Source organism: Moschus berezovskii, chromosome 10 (assembly GCF_049115385.1).
Source record: "Moschus berezovskii isolate FMDL1 chromosome 10, NW_MosBer_1.0, whole genome shotgun sequence".
NCBI classification, from domain to species: Eukaryota; Metazoa; Chordata; class Mammalia; order Artiodactyla; family Moschidae; genus Moschus; species Moschus berezovskii.
The window spans coordinates 66,977,716-66,996,135 of NC_142469.1; the positions used below are offsets into that span (position 1 = coordinate 66,977,716).

The following is an 18,420-nucleotide window of genomic DNA, read 5'->3' on the forward strand; positions in this document are numbered from 1 at the left end:
GATTTGAGTCCAAAACTTCAAAGTCCTTCTCAGGCTTATGATTCAATAAAAACAAATTTATAAAGACATTCAGGGAGAAAATAGACCAAAAAAAGTGCCATGGACAAAAAAAAAGTGAGAGAATAAATCTTTACATTAAAAAACATACAGTTTAAAAAGCCTTCAGAACTTTCCATTTTGGAAATGTGTTTCATCTACCTGTCTACTTGGATGAGTGACACACCACATTTTAATCAGACTGTAGATGACAAGATGCAGCAAGGGAATAAAGTCCTTGGATAACAAAAATCAGGATCCAACATAATGTCAGATTGAAAGGACAGGCTAATTTTAATAAGACAAAACGTAGCAGGGGACAGAGGTAAGATTCCTGCCCCAGGGATCAACAGTCCAATCGCACACGGGCAGGGATACTGTCCTCTGAAAGAGCAGGCCTTCCTTTTATTTTTTCATTAGTTTTAAAAAAATTACTTATCTGGTTGCATTGGGTCTCAGTTGCAGCACACGGAATTTTTACTTGCAGCATGCAGGATCGAACCAGGGAACCCTGCACTGGGAATGTGGAGTCCTAGCCATTGGACCGCCAGGGAAGTCACTACAGTCTTTCCTTTTAAAACCGTCAGTTTCCTATGCCAAAAAGATTCATAATGCTTTTCTAAGTCTTACTTTGGGGAGGGACTAATAATCATAAATAATTGGGATAGATGATTTAAAATGTGTATGACCAGGAATCAATTATTCAAATAAAATGGCTTAATTAATAAGAGAATTCTTTCTGAGGTGATGCACAAACTGCCAGGCTTGGGCTTGTTTCTAGAAATGTCCACCAGAAGAAGGATCAAAATAATTCAAGAGACTCAACTGACTGTTAAGAATCCCACTGATTCCTGTAGTAAGTTAGAAGGTACCAGTTAATGGCCTCCATGCTCCTCACTGGCAGCTACTTAGACTACATTTCCAATGGGCTGACACACTGACAGAGCAAAGCATGGCAGTCCAGTGCCTGAAGAACTACGGCTGGGAGATAAGAACTGCTCTCTCTTATTTCCTGATTTATATTGGAATCATCGCCTTTTTAGCAATTGTTAATATAATCATACATTTGTTTGTTTTCCTTTTAATCTATTGGTGTAATGAATTAAGGAACCATCCTTGCATTCCTGGATCAAACTCCACTTGGCCACACTGTGTGCTATTCTGATATGTGCTGTATTCTATTAAGTAGGACTATTAAGAATCTTTGTTTCTAATTCATATTTGAGATTGCTCTATAGTTCTTGTATTATTTCTCTCACTCTCATTTATATTTACCTGGTTTTGGTATTAAGGTTGCACTGGTTTCATAACATAAAATCCAGCTTCCATTTTGAGCTATGCTTTACAATACTTCAAATAACATTGGAACTGTTTTTGTTGTTGCTGTTGTTAAAGTATAGAACAAGGCTGTGAAACCATTTGATCCTAGCACTCGTCAAAGGTTTAATCACATTTTTAATCTTTTCTATGATAATTCAACTATTTACGTTTTCTGGTGCTTCTTGAGTGAATTTTCTAAAAATTATTATGGTAAAATATATGTAATAAAATTTACCATTTAAACCAGTTTTTTAGTTTCTAATTCAGCGGCATTATGTATACTTACAATGTTGTACAACCATCACCATTATTCGATTCTGTAACTTTTAATTATCCTAAACAGAAACTCTGTATGCATTAAACAATAACTCCCCTCTCCTGAAGCCTGCTAACCTCTATACTACTTTTCTTTTTTCTTTTTTTGGCCTACCAGCCAACTTGTGGGATTTTAATTCCCCCAAAACTCAGGCCCTTGGCAGTGAAAGCAGAGTCCTAACAACTGGACAACCAGGGAATTCCCTTTCTACCCTACTACTCAACTCTACTGAATCAACTATTCAAGGGGCCTTATATAAGTGGAGTTTTACAATATTTGTCCTCTTCTGTCTCTCTTATTTCATTTTGTTGTTCTTCAGTTTCTCAATTGTGTCTGCCTCTTTGCAACCCCTTTGGACTGCATCACGCCAGGCTTCCCTGTCCTTCATCTCCCAAAGTTTGCTCCAAGTTACATCCATTGAGTCGATGATGCCATTCAACCATTTCATCTTCTGTTGTCCCCTTCTCCTCCTGCCTTCAATCTTTCCCAGCATCAGGGTCTTTTCCAATGACTCAGCTCTTTGCATCAGGTGGCCAAAGTATTGGAGCTTCAGCATCAGTCCTTCCAGTAAATATTCACGGTTGATTTCTTTCCCTTAGGATTGACTGGTTTGATCTCCTTGCTGTCCAAGGGATTCTCAAGAGTCTTCTCCAACACCACAGTTATAAGACATCAACTCTTCAGTGTTCAGCCTTTTTATGCACCAATCACATCCGCACATGAATGACTACTGGAAAAACAATAGTTTGACTAGATGGACCTTTGTCAGCAAAGTAATGTCTCTGCTTTTTAATACACTGTCTAGATTTCTCATTGCTTTTCTTCCAAAGAGCAAGCGTCTTTTAATTTCATGGCTGGAGTCACCACCCACAGTGATTTTGGAGCCCAAGAAAATAAAGTCTGTCACTGTTTCCATTGTTTCCCTGTCTATTTGCCATGAAGTGATGGGACTGGATGCCATGATCTTAGTTTTTTTGAATGTTGAGTTTTTAGCCAGCTTTTTCACTCTCCTCTTTCACCTTCATCAAGAGGCTCTTTAGTTCCTCTTTACTTTGTGCCATGAGGGTGGTGTCATCTGCATATCTAAGGTTATTTGTATTTCTCCCAGCAATCTTGATTCCAGCTTGTGCTTCATCCAGCCCAGCATTCCCCATGAAGTACTCTGCAAATAGGTTAAAAAAGCCTGGTGACAATTTATAGCCTTGACATACTCCTTTCCCAATTTTGAACCAGTTCTAAATGTTGCTTTTTGACCTGCATATAGTTTTCTCAGGAGGCAGGTCAGGTGGTCTGGTATTCCCATCTCTTGAAGAATTTTCCACAGTTTGTTGTAATCCACAAAGCCAAAAGCTTTAGCATAGTCAGTGAAGCAGAAACAGATTTTTTTTTATGGAATTCTCTAGCTTTTTTTAATGATCCAGTGGATGTTGGCCATTTGGTTTCTGTTTTCTCTGTCTTTTCTAAATTCAGATTGTATATCTGGAAGTTCTCGGTTCACGTACTATTGAAGACTAGCTTGTGGGATTTTGAGCATTACTTTTGCTAGCATGTGCTGTGCTGTACTTAGTTGCTAAGTAATGTCCGACTCTTTGTGACCCCATGAACTGTAGCCTGCCAGGCTCCTCTGTCTATGGGGATTCTCCAGGCAAGTATACAGGAGTGGGTTGCCATGCCCTCCTCTAGGGGATCTTCCCAACCGAGGGATCGAACCCAGGTCTCCTGCATTGCAGGCAGATTCTTTACCATCTCAGCCACCATAGAAGCTCAAGAATACTGAGTGGGTAGCCTATCCCTTCCCCATGGGATCATCCCAATCCAGGAATCGAACCGGGATCTCCTGCCATCACTGGTGGATTCTTTACCAGTTGAGCTACAAGGGAAGCCCTGCTAGCATGTGAAATGAGTGCAATTGTGTGGTAGTTTGAACATTCTTTGGCACTGCCCTTCTTTGGGATTCGAATGAAAACTGACCTTTTCCAGTCCTGGGCCAGTGCTGAGTTTTCCAAATTTGTTGGCATATTGACTGCAGCACTTTAACAACATCATCCTTTAGGATTTGAAACAGCTCAACTTGAATTCCATCACCTCCACTAGCTTTGTTTATAGTGATGCTTCCTAAGGCCCACTTGACTTCACAGTCGAGGATGTCAGGCTCTAGGTGAGTGATCACACCATCATAGTTATCCGGATCTTTAAGATCTTTTTTGTATAGTTCTTCTCTGTATTCTTGCCACCTCTTCTTAGTATCTTCTGCTTCTGTTAGGTCCATACTGTTTCTCCCCTTCATTGTGCCCATCTTTTCATGAACTGTTCCCTTGGTATCTCTAATTTTCTTGAGGATATCTCTAGTCTTTCCCATTCTATTATTTTCCTCTATTTCTTTGCATTGTTCACTTAAAAAGGCTTTCTTATGTCTCTTTGCTATTCTCTGCAACTCTGCATTTAGATAGGTATCTTTCCTTTTCTCCTTTGCCTCTCACTTTGCTTATTTCACTTAGCATAACATTTTCAAGGTTCATTCATGTCATAACATGTATCAGAATTTCATTCCTTTTAAACGTTGAATAATATTCCACAGCAAAAAAAGTTGATAAGCCAGGAAGAGGACCCTCCCAAGGAACCAAACCTGCCAGCACCTTTATCTTGACTTGCCAGCTGTAAGAACTGTGAAAAATAAAATTTTCACACTCAGTCTATCGTATCATGTTTTAGCTGACTAAGACACCTATTGACATAGTAGGATTACATTGACTGATGTAGAATCAGCCTTGCATACTTGGAATAAATTTCACTTGTTCATGGTGCATAATTCTTTATACATTGCTCTATTTGATGGAAACACCAGCTGAAAGAAGATCAGGCACAGTTGCCTCCTCCTCACCCATCTTGGTTTATATCCTTGGTTTATAACAACTTAAACATGCAACAGCCAACTTTCATTGGAAACAAACCAAGAGGCCTGCTGAGAAGGAATTTTCAGTCTCTAGACAAGTTACTGGCTTCATCTATTTTCTGAAACTGAAGTCATTACAACTTCAAGAGTAAGAAAAGAGAAAGAAGAAAACTAATAGAGGATCCACCAACAGACCGTCTGCACTGGCATCTGAGCAGAGGCCAAGTGGGCAACTCCACAGGTTCGAAAGCCCCTTTCCTCTCTGGCGTCCTCATTTTGCAACAATCCCAGAGCGTGGGTTAGGTGATGATACTTCGGAAGTCATCCAACAGGCTGATTCCTGGTCTGAAAAACCAGTGATCCTCCTACGCATTTTGTTCAGGAAAGATACAGGGAGGATTTACAAATGCTGTCACCCGACTGTGCCATGACACTGCAATCTCTTCTAGGTGATGAGGATCTATCAAAGACATGGCTTTAGGAGTATTACCAGCACATGAATCTAGGCTGTAAAACAGTCAGCTGTGCAGCTTGAGGCTTCCATTTTCAGTGCAGACAGACCCAGGGCTGGGGGATGCAGATGACCAGCTGTATGAACACCCTGGTGTGGAGTGGGTCTCTGGGCCACTGCACCCACCAAGCTGGCCCAGAGCTGGGAAAATGGCCCAACCTTTACTGGCGCTGAACACACTGCAGACACACACAGCAAAAGGGCAGCAGAACAGCACCCCTCTCAAAACTTCCCCAGAGGCTGAGAAAGCAGCCAAGAGAATCGAGGCCCACCCTGAGCTCCCTTCCAAAGCTGCCTCTCCTGAGATGCCTGAGTCAGTGCTGCAGATCCATCCCTGAGTTTCGAGGCTTATTCCTCTCAATTACAGTTCATCTTCTCTCAGGCCCAGGCAGGGACTTCAGAGTGACCCACAACAGCCGTTCTTACCTTTTCCTCTCCTTCCTCTGAAGAGCATCTCCGGGGGACACCCCATACCTTTGCTAGAAACAAGAGTCCCCAGGCTGCCTGCCTAATTAACACCTGCACCATCAGAAGTTAACACTCACCCAGACTTTTCTGGTGCTGACCCAGTAACTTGCCAGGTGTGTCTCCCAGGCAAGCCATACCATCGGATAGCATGCACTTGCCTCCCTACACACGGTACCTCCTGCAAGTAAACTTGTTTCTAGCCTGTATCACGGCATTGAGAATACCACTGTTTTGTGGGGTTCCACAAAGAGCACGGTGGATCCCAGGCGTCTACCACTGACTCGCCCACAGCTCAGTACAGAGTGTTGCCCCACCACTCACGAGGGGCTCCCCTCCTGAGCCTGGGGAGGAAGGCCTGGAGCAGTGAGCGACTCGTTTACCTGGGGCTCTGAAACAAACCTGGTCACACCCCATACCAATTCAATCAGAAACCAGGCATTGGTATTTTTTAAAGGTCTCCAGGTGATCACACATGTGGTCAATACTGCGAACTGTTGACCTATCTACAGAGAACTCCTGTGCCTCTGGGGACCCCAGTGAAGAAACAGTGATTATGATCAAAATAACTACCATCCCCTGAGCTTGTCTGACATCCTTGTTACACTATACAAGCACACTGCATGGATTACCTTGATGGATCTGCACAACAAATCCCCGAGGATAGGCTGATGTCACAGACAAGAAACCAAGGTTCAAGGAGGCTACTAACTACTTGGCCAGGGTCACAGAGACGGTGAATGTGATTCACTGCCTCTACTCTTGGTAAGGAAAAATTGGGAGATTCTTAAACAGTTGACAAAACTACAGGGACAGAGTGTGGGGCTGTGGTTGCAAGCGACCAGGGCAAGGGGGTAATGGGGAGGAAGGGTTTAACGGGTACCAAGCTTCCATCTGGGAAGACGAATTTTGGAGACGGACGGGGCTGATGGCTGCACAAAAATGTGAACACACTTAATTCCACTAAACTGAACACTTACACATAGTTAAAGTAGTAAATATTGTGTTATGCATATTTTGCTATAATTTTTTGAAATGAAAATATTTTAAACAAAATTAAAATATAAAATGAGTAAAAAAGAGAGAGATGACTAGGAGTCCTGTCTCAGGCACAGCGCTATCCCGGGTCATCTCCTGGTTATCTTCCTTATCTTTGAGCTATTTCACAACTTTGTAAGTCTTAGAATCCTGAGGTTGATGCCAATAAGTCATGTCTAGCAGATTCAGTGTATCCCAGCCAATTTTATATCTAATAAGCAAATTTATTTCTGCTTTCCTGAGACCTGCATATTTGTAATTCTTTGCATTCTCTTTTGAACCAGTTGCAACATCTTACTGGTTCTCTCACTAATGGATTAATTAAATAAAATCTGAACATGTGTTCACTTTATAACAGTTCCTCAGAATTACTACCACATGTCAAGTTTCCTTGATTTCTAACAATAAACTACAAAGGCCTGAGTTTTCCCAGCTGAGATGTTCCTCCCGCAGGGCGATGCTTCTAGCTGTTGTAGAACAAAAAGCACATCTTCTGTTTGACCTGATGTGTAAGTGTACACCCACAGGACCTCTACAGAGTGTGTGGATCCAAGAGAAGGACTGGGCCATATCAGCCCTGCGCAGGCTCCGCCCTCACTAGGGAGATGAGAACACACTGGCTCCTGGGCGTGAGATGCAGAGTCTCAGGCCGCCTGGGGAGGGACCCTGGACGCCGGCTGTGAGCGAAGGGTGAGGAAGGGGAGGAGACTGTGGGGACTCCAACCACTGGTCTCACATCAGCCACCCCTTGCTTTTCTCCCTGACTCCCGGGAGGTTGTCATTAGACACAACCCAGTGTAGGTGGAAAAGAGAAAATTCTATTAACCCCAAGCCAAAAGGGAGATGTTCAAAAGCCAAATAGAGCCCCTGCAGAAAGCTCCTGGTGAGGATGCAATAGAGGCAGGATAAATCCAGAAGGGCCAGGAGGAGAGGGAGGAAGGAGGGGCCAGTATAGCACTGGTCACAGCGCACTGAAAGGGCAGCGCCTACCGGCGCTGGGAGAGTGGACACCAGCACAAGCTCCATGCAGAGCAATTCTGCTCCGGCTGTGAAAATGACAAGTGCAGACATGCCCTTGCCCCATCGGTGCCACTTAGAGAAAGCCATCCCACAGACAGAACCACGCTGTTCAAGAAGACCTCAGGACAAGGTCAGTCGCTGCAGAGTAATTTCCAAGAACAGACAATTAACATAATTTAATATGCCCGTGGACAGGGGATAGGCGAAGCCAATTACAGTTCACTGAAGAAAGCAAAGGGAGGGACTTCCCTGGTGGTCCAGTGGCTAAGACTCTGGGCTCCCAATGCAGAAGTGCCCAGGTTTGATCCCTGGTCAGGAAACTAGAGCCCGCATGCCACAACTAAAAGAACCTGCATGCTGCAATGAAGATCAAAGATACTGCGTGCTACCACTAAGACCCAGCACAGGCAAATAATAAACTAATGTTAAAAAAAAGAAAAAGCAAAGGGAAGGAGGATATATATAGTATCCTACCATTTGTCCAGAAACAATTCATGGAGATACACATAGAGACACATCCATCTACACATATACACATGAAATATCCCATGGAAAAAAATGTAAGAATCAGATAACACAGGTTGCCTTCAGAACAGGAGACACTGAGAGGCTGGGAGACAGTGTGGGAGAAAGACTTATCAACATTTCATACTTTCTGTTTTAGAGCCACATGGATGCATTACCTGTTCAAAATATTTAATTTTTTAGGGAATTCCCTGGAAGTTCAGTAGCTAAGACTTCGATCTTCTACAGCAGGGGGTTAGGGTTCAGAGCCTGGTCAGGGAACTAAGACCCCACATGCTGTGCATCTCAGCCAAAAAATTTAAAAAACAATTTTTTTTCTCTTTTAATCAGGTATACGGAGTCTTCTGGAAGAAGCCTATGACAGACAACACATTCTCTCAGGTGGACACTTTCACCTAACCAAAGGCCTTGTAAGTGTCTGCTTCTCCCATTGCCTGCCTTTTAGGGACTGGCAGCTTTAAGGAAAGGACCACAGACCAACAGGCACTCATTCCATTAAGTCCAATATTAAACACACTCTCATGGATTCAAAACCAAAGCAAATGAACAAACAACAAAAAAGATCCTTGGTTTTCACTGTTTCGGCTGCGTTTCTTGAGGCTGTGAACATGTATCATCGATCAGCTAGAGCCTTTTCTTGGGACAGGCTGCCGGGAAGTGTCTACCAGCCCTGCACATCTTAATTTATGCAGACACGATCAAGTGTCATGCTTGGGAAAGTTACTAAATTCAAACCCTTTGCAGCTCTCTTTTTAAAAGTTTAAAGTTTATATTAATTGGAGCATAGTTGTTCACTAGTAATGGGAGCCCTGATGTGAAATCTCCACAGGAGCCACAAACCTATGAATGTGTCGAGGCCCAGAACAGGCTGCCCAAAGTATGCCTCAATGCACATTGATTATTTTGAATTAAAGCTACTTGAGAAATGGCTGGTGGGGGAAATTACTGTCAAAAGACATGCTGACCCCTGCTCTTTCTCTCTGCAAGCAGGAAATATATCTACATGAAGGAATCCTCCCTATAAACTGGGAGGACAAAAAGCATCCTTACCAACAGAGCTAGAGAATTCTAGGCTAAGGAAGCTTTAGTATAAGCAAGCTTCTTCATGAGTCTGCTACCCCAAGCACAAGCCCCTTTGTTTTGTTAAACTTTCACAGATAATTGTTTCTTTGTCTAAAAATGACACATAAACTGCTTTGGGCACTTTGGGGCAGGTGGGTAGGGGTGTCCCATTTCTATGACACCTCTGTGTGTATGAATTAAGTTATTTTTTTTCCTCCTGTTACTCTGTCTTGTGTCAATTTAATTATTAGACCAAACCAAAAAATTTAGGGGGGAGGGTGTAGGGAAATTTACCCCTCTCAAACAAATGATATTAAACCCCTTTAAGTTTATTTCCTTACATAATAATGATTATATTTAGAACAGCTATTTAAAAAAAACAAGGCATAATTAAAATTCAATAAAATTCATCCTTTTTAGGCATTCAGTTTGATGTGTTTGATCAATGTATAGAATCATACAAAATCACTAGTATAAGCAAAATAGAGAATTTCATTTGCTTCCCAAAATTCCCACTCGCCTTTTTTTTTCCCAGTCGTCCTTTTCCACCATCCCTGGTCCCTAGCAATCACTCATCTATTTTCTGTTCCTACAATTTCGATTGTTCAGGGAGAAATAGCAATAACCTCACATATGCAGATGACACCACCCTTATGACAGAAAGTGAAGAGGAACTAAAGGGCTTCTTGATAAAAGTGAAAGAGAAGAGTGAAAAAACTCAACATTCAAAAAATGAAGATCATGGCATCTAGTTCCATCACTTTATGGCAAATAGATGGGAAAACAATGGAAACAGTGACAGACTTTTATTTTCTTGGGCTCCAAAATCACTGCAGATGGTGACTACAGCCATGAAATTAAAAGATGCCTGCTCCTTGGAAGAAAAGCTATGACCAACCTAGACAGCATATTTAAAAGCAAAGACATTACTTTACTCACAAAAGTCCATCTAGTCAAAGCTATGGTTTTTCCAGTAGTCATGTATGGATGTGAGTTGGACCATAAAGAAAGGTGAGCATCGAAGAATTGATGCTTTTGAACTGTGGTGTTGGAGAATACTCTTGAGAGCCCCTTGGATAACAAGGAGATCAAACCAGTCAATCCTAAAGGATATCAGCCCTGAATGTTCATTGGAAGGACTGATGCTGAAGCTGAAGCTCCAACACTTTGTCTATCTGATGCAAAGAGCCAACTCACTGGAAAAGACCCTGATGCTGGGAAAGATTGAAGGCAAGAGGAGAAGGGGACAACAGAGGATGAGATAGTTGGATGGCATCACCGACTCAATGGACATGAGTTTGAACAAGTTCTGGGAGCTGGTGATGGACAGGGAAGCCTGGTGTGCTACAGTCCATGGGGTCACAAAGAGTTGGACACAACTAAGCGACTGAACTGAACTGAAAAAGTCAATGGTTAAATAGCATGTTAGATAAAGGTAAAGTCAATGGTTAGATAGCATGTTAGACAAAATTAGATAAACAGCACCACCGACTCAACAGACTTGAGTTAGCACAAACTCTGGGACATAGTGAAGGACGCGGAGCCTGGCATGTTGGGGGGCGTCACAAAGAGTTGGACATGACTTAGCGACTGAGCAACAAGAAAGTTGTACAAAGGGAATCACACTGCATGTAGGCTTTTGTGTCTGGCTTCAAAGGCATATGGCTTTGAGATTCGTTCATGCTCTGTCCTCTGCTGGTAGCTCAGTCCTTCCTGTGGCTGAACAGCACTCCCCAATATGTTCATCAATTCAGCAGGTTGGATGGGGGGAGGTTCACTTTAAGGAACTGGCTCTTGCCAATTGTAGAGACCTGGCAAGTCATCACTGCAGGCAGGCAGGCAAGACGGAAGTAGAGTTCTCTCTTCGTTCAATGCTGGACACTGGGCTCCACAGCTGTCTTCTCGTTTAATCCTCATATCAACCCCACAATGTGGGGCTTAGCCTCATTTTTCAGGTGAGGACATTGACCAGCCTGTGTCCTCTGCTCAAGACTCTGCCTGGTGCTCAGACCCTGACTCTCAGACCATAAGATGCTGGCGGTTGCATCGTCAGGACCACCTCATAACAATGACCACTTTCAACTCGTGCCACATGCCAGGTGCCGTTCTGAGTCCCCTGCGCATATGGATTCAGTTACTGTTGAAACAACCACATGAGGTAGCCGGTGTTACTTTATCCTCATTTTAGCGGTGACAATATGAATCACAAAGGGATCGAGATTACAGAGCTAGTAAGTGAGCTCACATTTGAACCCAGGCGAGTCTAGCTCCTAGGTCCACGTTCACACCCTCTGCACTACATTTCCTTGACCAGGAATTTCTGAAGTTGCTTAAAAACCCTGGCAATGGTGTTAAGTGTGGTACTGGGGATGGGGAGAAAGAAGTCCCACTGGCAAAAGTCCCTCCCACACGATGGCCTCTTTCCCTGTGTGCTCTGATGGGGAGAAGCAGCTGGGGAGGGGTCCCTGGGCTGGTGCTGAAGGAACAGTTCAGGCGCTGTCCAAAGTGTGAGCCTCAGAGCCAGACAGGCTGGTTCCTGCCCAGGTTGGTTCGTTTCTCTGCTCAGTCGAGTCCGACCCTTTGCAACGCCATGGACTATAGCCCACCAGGCTCCTCTGTCCATGGAATTCTTCAGGCAAGAATACTGGAGTGGGTTGCCATGCCCTCCTCCAGGGGATCTTCCCAACCTGGGATTGAACACTGGTCTCCTGCATTGCAGGCAGATTCTTTACATCTGAGCCTCCAGGGAAGTAATTTAATTGCTAGAGTATCTTCCTGCCCCTTTCAAGTATCACATGGATAAGAGCGCAGGCTTTCTGAGCTGTGAGGATTTCAACAAGGTGTTAAATATACAGCACTGGTCCAGTGCGGGCACAGGCACTCAACACCTATTTCTAAACTTGATTTCATGTTTCACAAATTACTAAAGTGATATATGCTTGCTTTAACGAGCAAAATAATACAATGGAAACATCTTTAGAGGCGAAGCTAATCCTCTTGTCCGCCAGGGAACCAGCATCAACAGTGTCCTGTATTCCTCCACAGTTTTCCTCCACATTCACACAAACACAAGCATGTTTGCAGAGAGCAGTGGATTTGTGCTTTAACCAAAATGCATCGGACTATACCTATCACTTACTACTTCGATACTTGCCTTTTTCATTTATCAATGGATGTAACTGGTCAATATAAATACGACTCTTTCCTAAGTTTTTTGTGCATAAACATATATGCAAATATAACATTTTATATAAATTAGATACACATGATATTATGAAGTTTGCACAGGGTCTTTAGTTTGTTTTTCACCCCTTGCTCCCTCACTTTCTTCCTTACCCTCCATATTGTGCCCCCCCCATGTTGCCACCTGCTGTTTTCTGCCCATCCACTCTGCAGTGAACCCTGGGGAGGTGGGGCCAGGAGGGAGAGTGCCACAACTAGAGTGGCCGCACTCACCGCAACTAGAAAAAGCCCAAGCAAAGCAGTGAAGACCCAGCACAGCCAAAAATAAATAAAAATTTAAAAACCCTGGAACATGGTGATGGTTGCACAACTCTGCAGATACATTAAAAATTATTGAATTTCACACTTATAGTGGGTAAATTTTTTGTCATGCAAGTTATACTTCAATAAAGCTGTTTTAAAGAGCAAAAGCAGTCTGTTTAAAAAAGAGAACTTGCAGGGACTTCCCTGGTGGTTCAGTGGCTAAGCCTCTGAGCTCGCGATTTAGGGGTCTGCGTTCCATCCCTGGTCAGGGAACATGATCCCATGTGCCACAACTAAAGATCCCAAATGCCACAACTAAGACCTGGCACAGCCAAATAAACAAAAAAAATCTTTTTAATTTTTATTTTTTTATTTTTTTTCTTTTTAATTTTTAAAAAAGAAATTGCAGACTATGTGTTAAGAGCTTTAATAAGTTACTATTATAATAATTCTGAAAAGTTGGTATTTTTATACCCATTTTACAGGTAAGAAAACTGAGGCTCGAAGAAGGTAAGCAACTTGCACAATTAGCAAACACAGCAAAGTTAAAATGTGTGCACATGTGCCCTAACTACAGGGTTCTTAAACTTTCTCCCATATGTGACTGCCGGGGGCCTAAAGAGCTGTGGGGAGACCATGCTGGGGCCTGAGTGAAGGTTCACCCTGGATTCCACACAACCTTGTCACCACCTAGGTCAGAGTGCTGCTAGTCCAATGGGAGACCTTTCAGTAGCCAAAGATTTTCTCTCTCTAGAGATCAGCATTGTGATTGTGACTTATAATCAGAAATATATATTTGCTCTTAGTCTCCACTCTTGGCTTATAGCTCCTTACAGCTCCTTGAAATTTCCTGAGTGATGAGAGCAATGGGAGCATCTTTTGTTCTTATAGCTGGTCTTCTGTCAGTTCCTGAAATAGCTCCAGAGCCATAAGTGTGAAAGGTGTGTGCTATTCATAATAAATCCCTTTCAACCACACCTGAATTTATGTTAACACGATAACTTATGAAAAGCCCTGGGCTTCCCAGGTGGTGCAGTGGTGAAGAATCAGCCTGCCAACACAGGAGACGCAAGAGATGCAGCTTTGGTCCCCGAGTTGGGAAGATCCTCTGGAGTAGGAAATGGCAATCCACTCCAGTATTTTGCCTGGAAAATCCTAGGGACAGAGGATCCTGGTGACTACAGTCCACAGGGTCGCAAAGAGACACAACTGAGCACTGAGTGATGGAAAGCCCTAAGGATGGGTTGCCAGAGGAACCAACAGTGATTGGAGGTTGGAACTTTCAGTTCCACTTTCTGGACCTTCAGAGATCAAACTGCCAACATCCATTGGATCGTTGAAAAAGCAAGAGAGTTCCAGAGAAACATCTACTTCTGCTTTATTGACTACGCCAAAGCGTTTGACTATGTGGATCACAACAAACTGCGGAAAATTCTTCAAGAGATGGGAATACCAGACCACCTGACCTGCCTCCTGAGAAATCTGTATGCTGGTCAAGAAGTAACAGTTAGAACTGGACATGAACAACAGACTGGTTCAAAATTGAGAAAGGAGTATGTCAAGGCTATATATTGTCACCCTGCTTATTTAACTTATAAGTACATCATGAGAGTACATCATGAGAAATGCCGGGCTGGATGAAGCACAAGTTGGAATCAAGATTTCCGGGAGAAATATCAATAACCTCAGTTACGCAGATGATACCACTTATGACAGAAACCAAAGAAATAAAGAGCCTCTTGATGAAAGTGAAAGAGAAAGAGTGAAAAAGCTGGCTTAAAACTTAACATTCAGAAAACTAAGATCATGGCATCTGGTCCCATCACTTCATGGCAAACAGATGGGGAAACAATAGAAACAGTGACAGATTTTATTTTCCTGGGCTCCAAAATCACTGCAGATGGTGACTGCAGCCATGAAATTAAAAGACACTTGCTCCTTGGAAGAAAATCTATGACCAACCTAGACACCATATTAAAAGGCAGAGACATTACTTTGCCAACAAAGGTCCATCTAGTCAAAGCTATGGTTTTTCCAGTATTCATGTATGGACGTGAAAGCTGGACTGTAAAGAAAGCTGAGCACTGAAGAACTGATGATTTTGTGAACAGTGGTGTTGGAGAAGACTCTTAAGAGTCCCTTGGACTGCAAGGAGATCCAACCAGTCCCTCCTAAAGGAAACTGGAAGGACTGATGCTGAAGCTGAAACTCCAATACTTTGGCCACCTGACGTGAAGAACTGACTCAAAATCATTGGAAAAGACCCTGACGCTGGGAAAGAAGGCAGGAAGAGAAGGGGACGACAGAGGATAAGATGGTTGGACAGCATCACAGACTCAATGGACAAGAATCTGAATAAGCTCCAGGAGTTGGTGATGGACAGGGAAGCCTGGCGTGTTGCAGTCGATGGGGTCACAAAGAGTCGGACATGACTGAGCGACTGAACTGACCTCCAGGAAGGCAAAAGAGGCTGGCAGTGGTCAATCATCAATGCCAATGATTTAGTCAACAACATTTATGTAATGAAGCTTCCATAAAAACCCAACGGACAGAGTTCAGGGAACTCCTGGGTTGGTGGACACACAGAGGTGCTGAAAGGATGGTGTGCTTGAAGGGGGAGGAAACCCAGTGCCCTCTCCCCACACCCTGCCCTCTGCATCTCTTTCATCCGGCTGTTCCTGGGTTGCATCTTTTTATAATAAACTGGTAATCTAGTAAGTAAAATGTTTTCCTGATTTCTGTGAGCTGCTTTGGTAAATTAATTCAACCCAAGGAGGATCATGGAAGCCTCTGATTTCCAGCCAGTCAGTCAGAAGCACAGAAGACAACCTGGCCTTGCAGCCGGTGTCAGGGGCTGGTGTGAGGGGTGGGGTGTTTTGTGGGACTGAGTCCTCAGCCCGTGAGATCTGATGTTCTCTTCAGAGAGACGCCATCAGAACTGAGTTAACTGCCTGGTGGTGCTGGAAAAAGCACACGTCAGAAGCATGAAATACGGAGACTGCACATGAGTAGCTGAAAATGTGAGCTGGCTAATCTTTGCCACAGGAGGTCAGAGGTTAACAGACATTACTGTTTGAAAAATGAAACTCTGCCTCTCTCCAGAGAAACTCTGTCTCTCTCTGGGTGGTCTGGAGCAGGGGGCTTTGGAGCCATGACGGGGTCCAAGCTGCAGTTCTGCCAATCAGCAGGTGGGGGCCCCTGGGCCTTGAAGTTACTGCGATCTTTCTGTGCCTCAGTTTCCTCATCCCTAAAGTGGGTGTGCAAAGAGAACCTCTTCTAAGAGGTTCTATAGAGTGGTCAGAGCAATACTAAGTTTTGCCATCAGTATTATGTCGTCCATGGATTTGCACCTGTCACCCTACTAGGCAGAATTGGCCTGACCTCAGTTTTGCTACAAAGCTGCCCCTGGGCCTGTGTGTCCTCTGTTGTTGAGGGGTCAGGAATGCCCTCCAAAGCTTGCTACACATATCACTGACCTGAGTGAAATCAGTCCAAAGAGGTTGAGGGTCACCTGGTCCAAGCCCATCATTGTTCAGACGGGACCAACAAGGTTGGAGTGGCTGACCCACCCACAAACCTTCCCAAGAGGCTTAATGTCATTCACATGTAAACACTCTACCCAGTCAATTTCTGTGCCCCAAATTCTCCAGAGAGATCTCTTGTCTATTTGGCTAAAGAAGTGAGAAAAAGCCACTCTGTGATTCTGTGCTGTGTGTGCCCCCCAGTCACTCTTGTATCTGACTCTGCAACCCCACGGACTGCTGTGATTTTAAAGAGGGTCAAATGCTAATTACAAGTGACTCCATTTGAAAGACAGCAATGAAAGCATTTTTAATCCTTCTTCTTTCTCCCCAAACCTCCATCACTGGGGGGAAAAAGACAGTCAGTTCTTTGAAGACTGTGAACCAAACACAACAGTTTTACGGACCATGGTTAAGACATGGGCTTTTCCCCAGGGAATGGCTGAAGTGTTTACTCTCTCGTTACCTTGGTAACTGCTACCTTGGCACCCTTGTTGATGAGCTGAACCACATTCTCCGTCTGGCCTTTGTACGCAGCTATGAGCAGACGTTCTGAAAGCGCGGCGACCGCATCCTGCTGGCTCATGAATTAGGAGAGAAAGACGTTTTCGGGGAAGTGGTAGACAAGTTCCTTCAGCTCAACACGACATCACGGGCCCAGGCAGGCACCCTCGGGTAAAGACGCTCTGATCATCAGAAGGTGACTTCGTCACTATGCCATCTTCGGGACCTGGGGGTTACAGAACAAAGCTGCCATCAGCGCCACTCAGCACCTGGGACAGGCCACATATCCCCACCCTGATTTTAGGGAATCTGTTGATTGCTTGCTGCTGGGGAGGGGAACTAGTGGAGACAGGACACTCAGGAAGCACCCTCTGCAGAGCAAACCCTGAACTTGCAAGTGGAAGGCAAAGAGGGTGCTGAACCACCCTACCCCTCATCCCCCACCCCCACCCCCTACTGCCTCCTGACCACTAGGGCTAGAACTGCAAGGTCTGCTCTGCAGAAAACAGAGGGTCTCAGAGACCCGATGAAATCCCCTGAATGTAGCCTGGTTTCCAGGCTCACCCTCTGCAGGTAACTACACTGAGTGTGACCACAAAGGGCCCTCTGGACTGTGCTCTGTGGGTTCACCAAGGCCAACATGCCTATTCCCCTGGCTGGTTGGGTGCCCATGGACCACAGCCCACAGAGACCCTGAGGACAGGATTATATCCATGGACCTTCTCCCAGCATTTCCTGCCATTCTCTATCTTCATCCTTTCTCACTGTTCAGAGTGCACGTTCCTGAGTTCTGGAACAGCTGGAGAGCTGGGAGCAGGCCCGGGCCACCCCCTGGCCAATAACTGCTGCAATAAACGGATGCTACTGTGGATGCTGATTGCAGCCATGAAATTAAAAGATGCTTACTCCTTGGAAGGAAAGTTATGACCAACCTTGACAGCATATTTTAAAAAGCAGAGACGTTACTTTGCCAACAAAGGTCCGTCTAGTCAAGGCTATGGTTCTTCCCGTGGTCATGTATGGATGTGAGAGTTGGACTGTGAAGAAAGCTGATCGCCGAAGAATTGATGCTTCTGAACTGTGGTGTTGGAGAAGACTCTTGAGAGTCCCTTGGACTGCAAGGAGATCCACCCAGTCCATTCTAAAGGAGATCAATCCTGGGTGTTCATTGGAAGGACTGATGCTGAAGCTGAAACTCCAATACTTTGGCCACCTCATGTGAAGAGTTGACTCACTGGAAAAGACTCTGATGCTGGGAAAGATTGGGGACAGGAGGAGAAGGGGGCGACAGAGAATGAGATGGCTGGATGGCATCACCAACTCTGTGGACATGAGTTTGAGTGAACTCCGGGAGTTGGTGATGGACAGGGAGGCCTGGCATGCTGTGATTCATGGGGTCGCAAAGAGTCGGACATGACTGAGAGACTGAACTGAACTGAACTGAACTGAACAGTTACTACTGGGGCTTCCCAGGGGGTGCTAGTGGTAAAGAACCTGTTTGCCAACGCAGGAGACGTAAGAGATTCAGGTTCGATCCCTGGGCTGGGACAATCCCTTGGAGGACAGTATGGCAACCCACTCCACTATTCTTGCCTGGAGAATCCCATGGACAGACAAGCCTGGTGGGCTACAGTCCATGGGGTCACAAAGAGTCAGACACAACTGAAGTGACTTAGCATGCACAGTTACTCTAGGGAGGGGTTGTGCCAACACAAACCGCCCA

At 44.5% G+C, this 18,420-nt stretch overlaps 1 protein-coding gene across 4 annotated transcripts in view; it reads right to left on the reverse strand.

The window, feature by feature from the left end:
- The window catches only part of ANKRD6 (ankyrin repeat domain 6), a 183,114-nt gene that overhangs the window by 42,733 nt on the left and 121,961 nt on the right, over positions 1-18,420 (reverse strand). For all 4 annotated transcript variants that reach the window (XM_055433191.2, XM_055433192.2, XM_055433194.2 and 1 more), the window contains exon 2: positions 16,660-16,923. In XM_055433191.2, coding sequence (XP_055289166.2) covers positions 16,660-16,779 — 120 coding nt within the window. In that variant the 5' untranslated portion in view covers positions 16,780-16,923. The remainder of the gene's footprint in view (positions 1-16,659; positions 16,924-18,420) is intronic.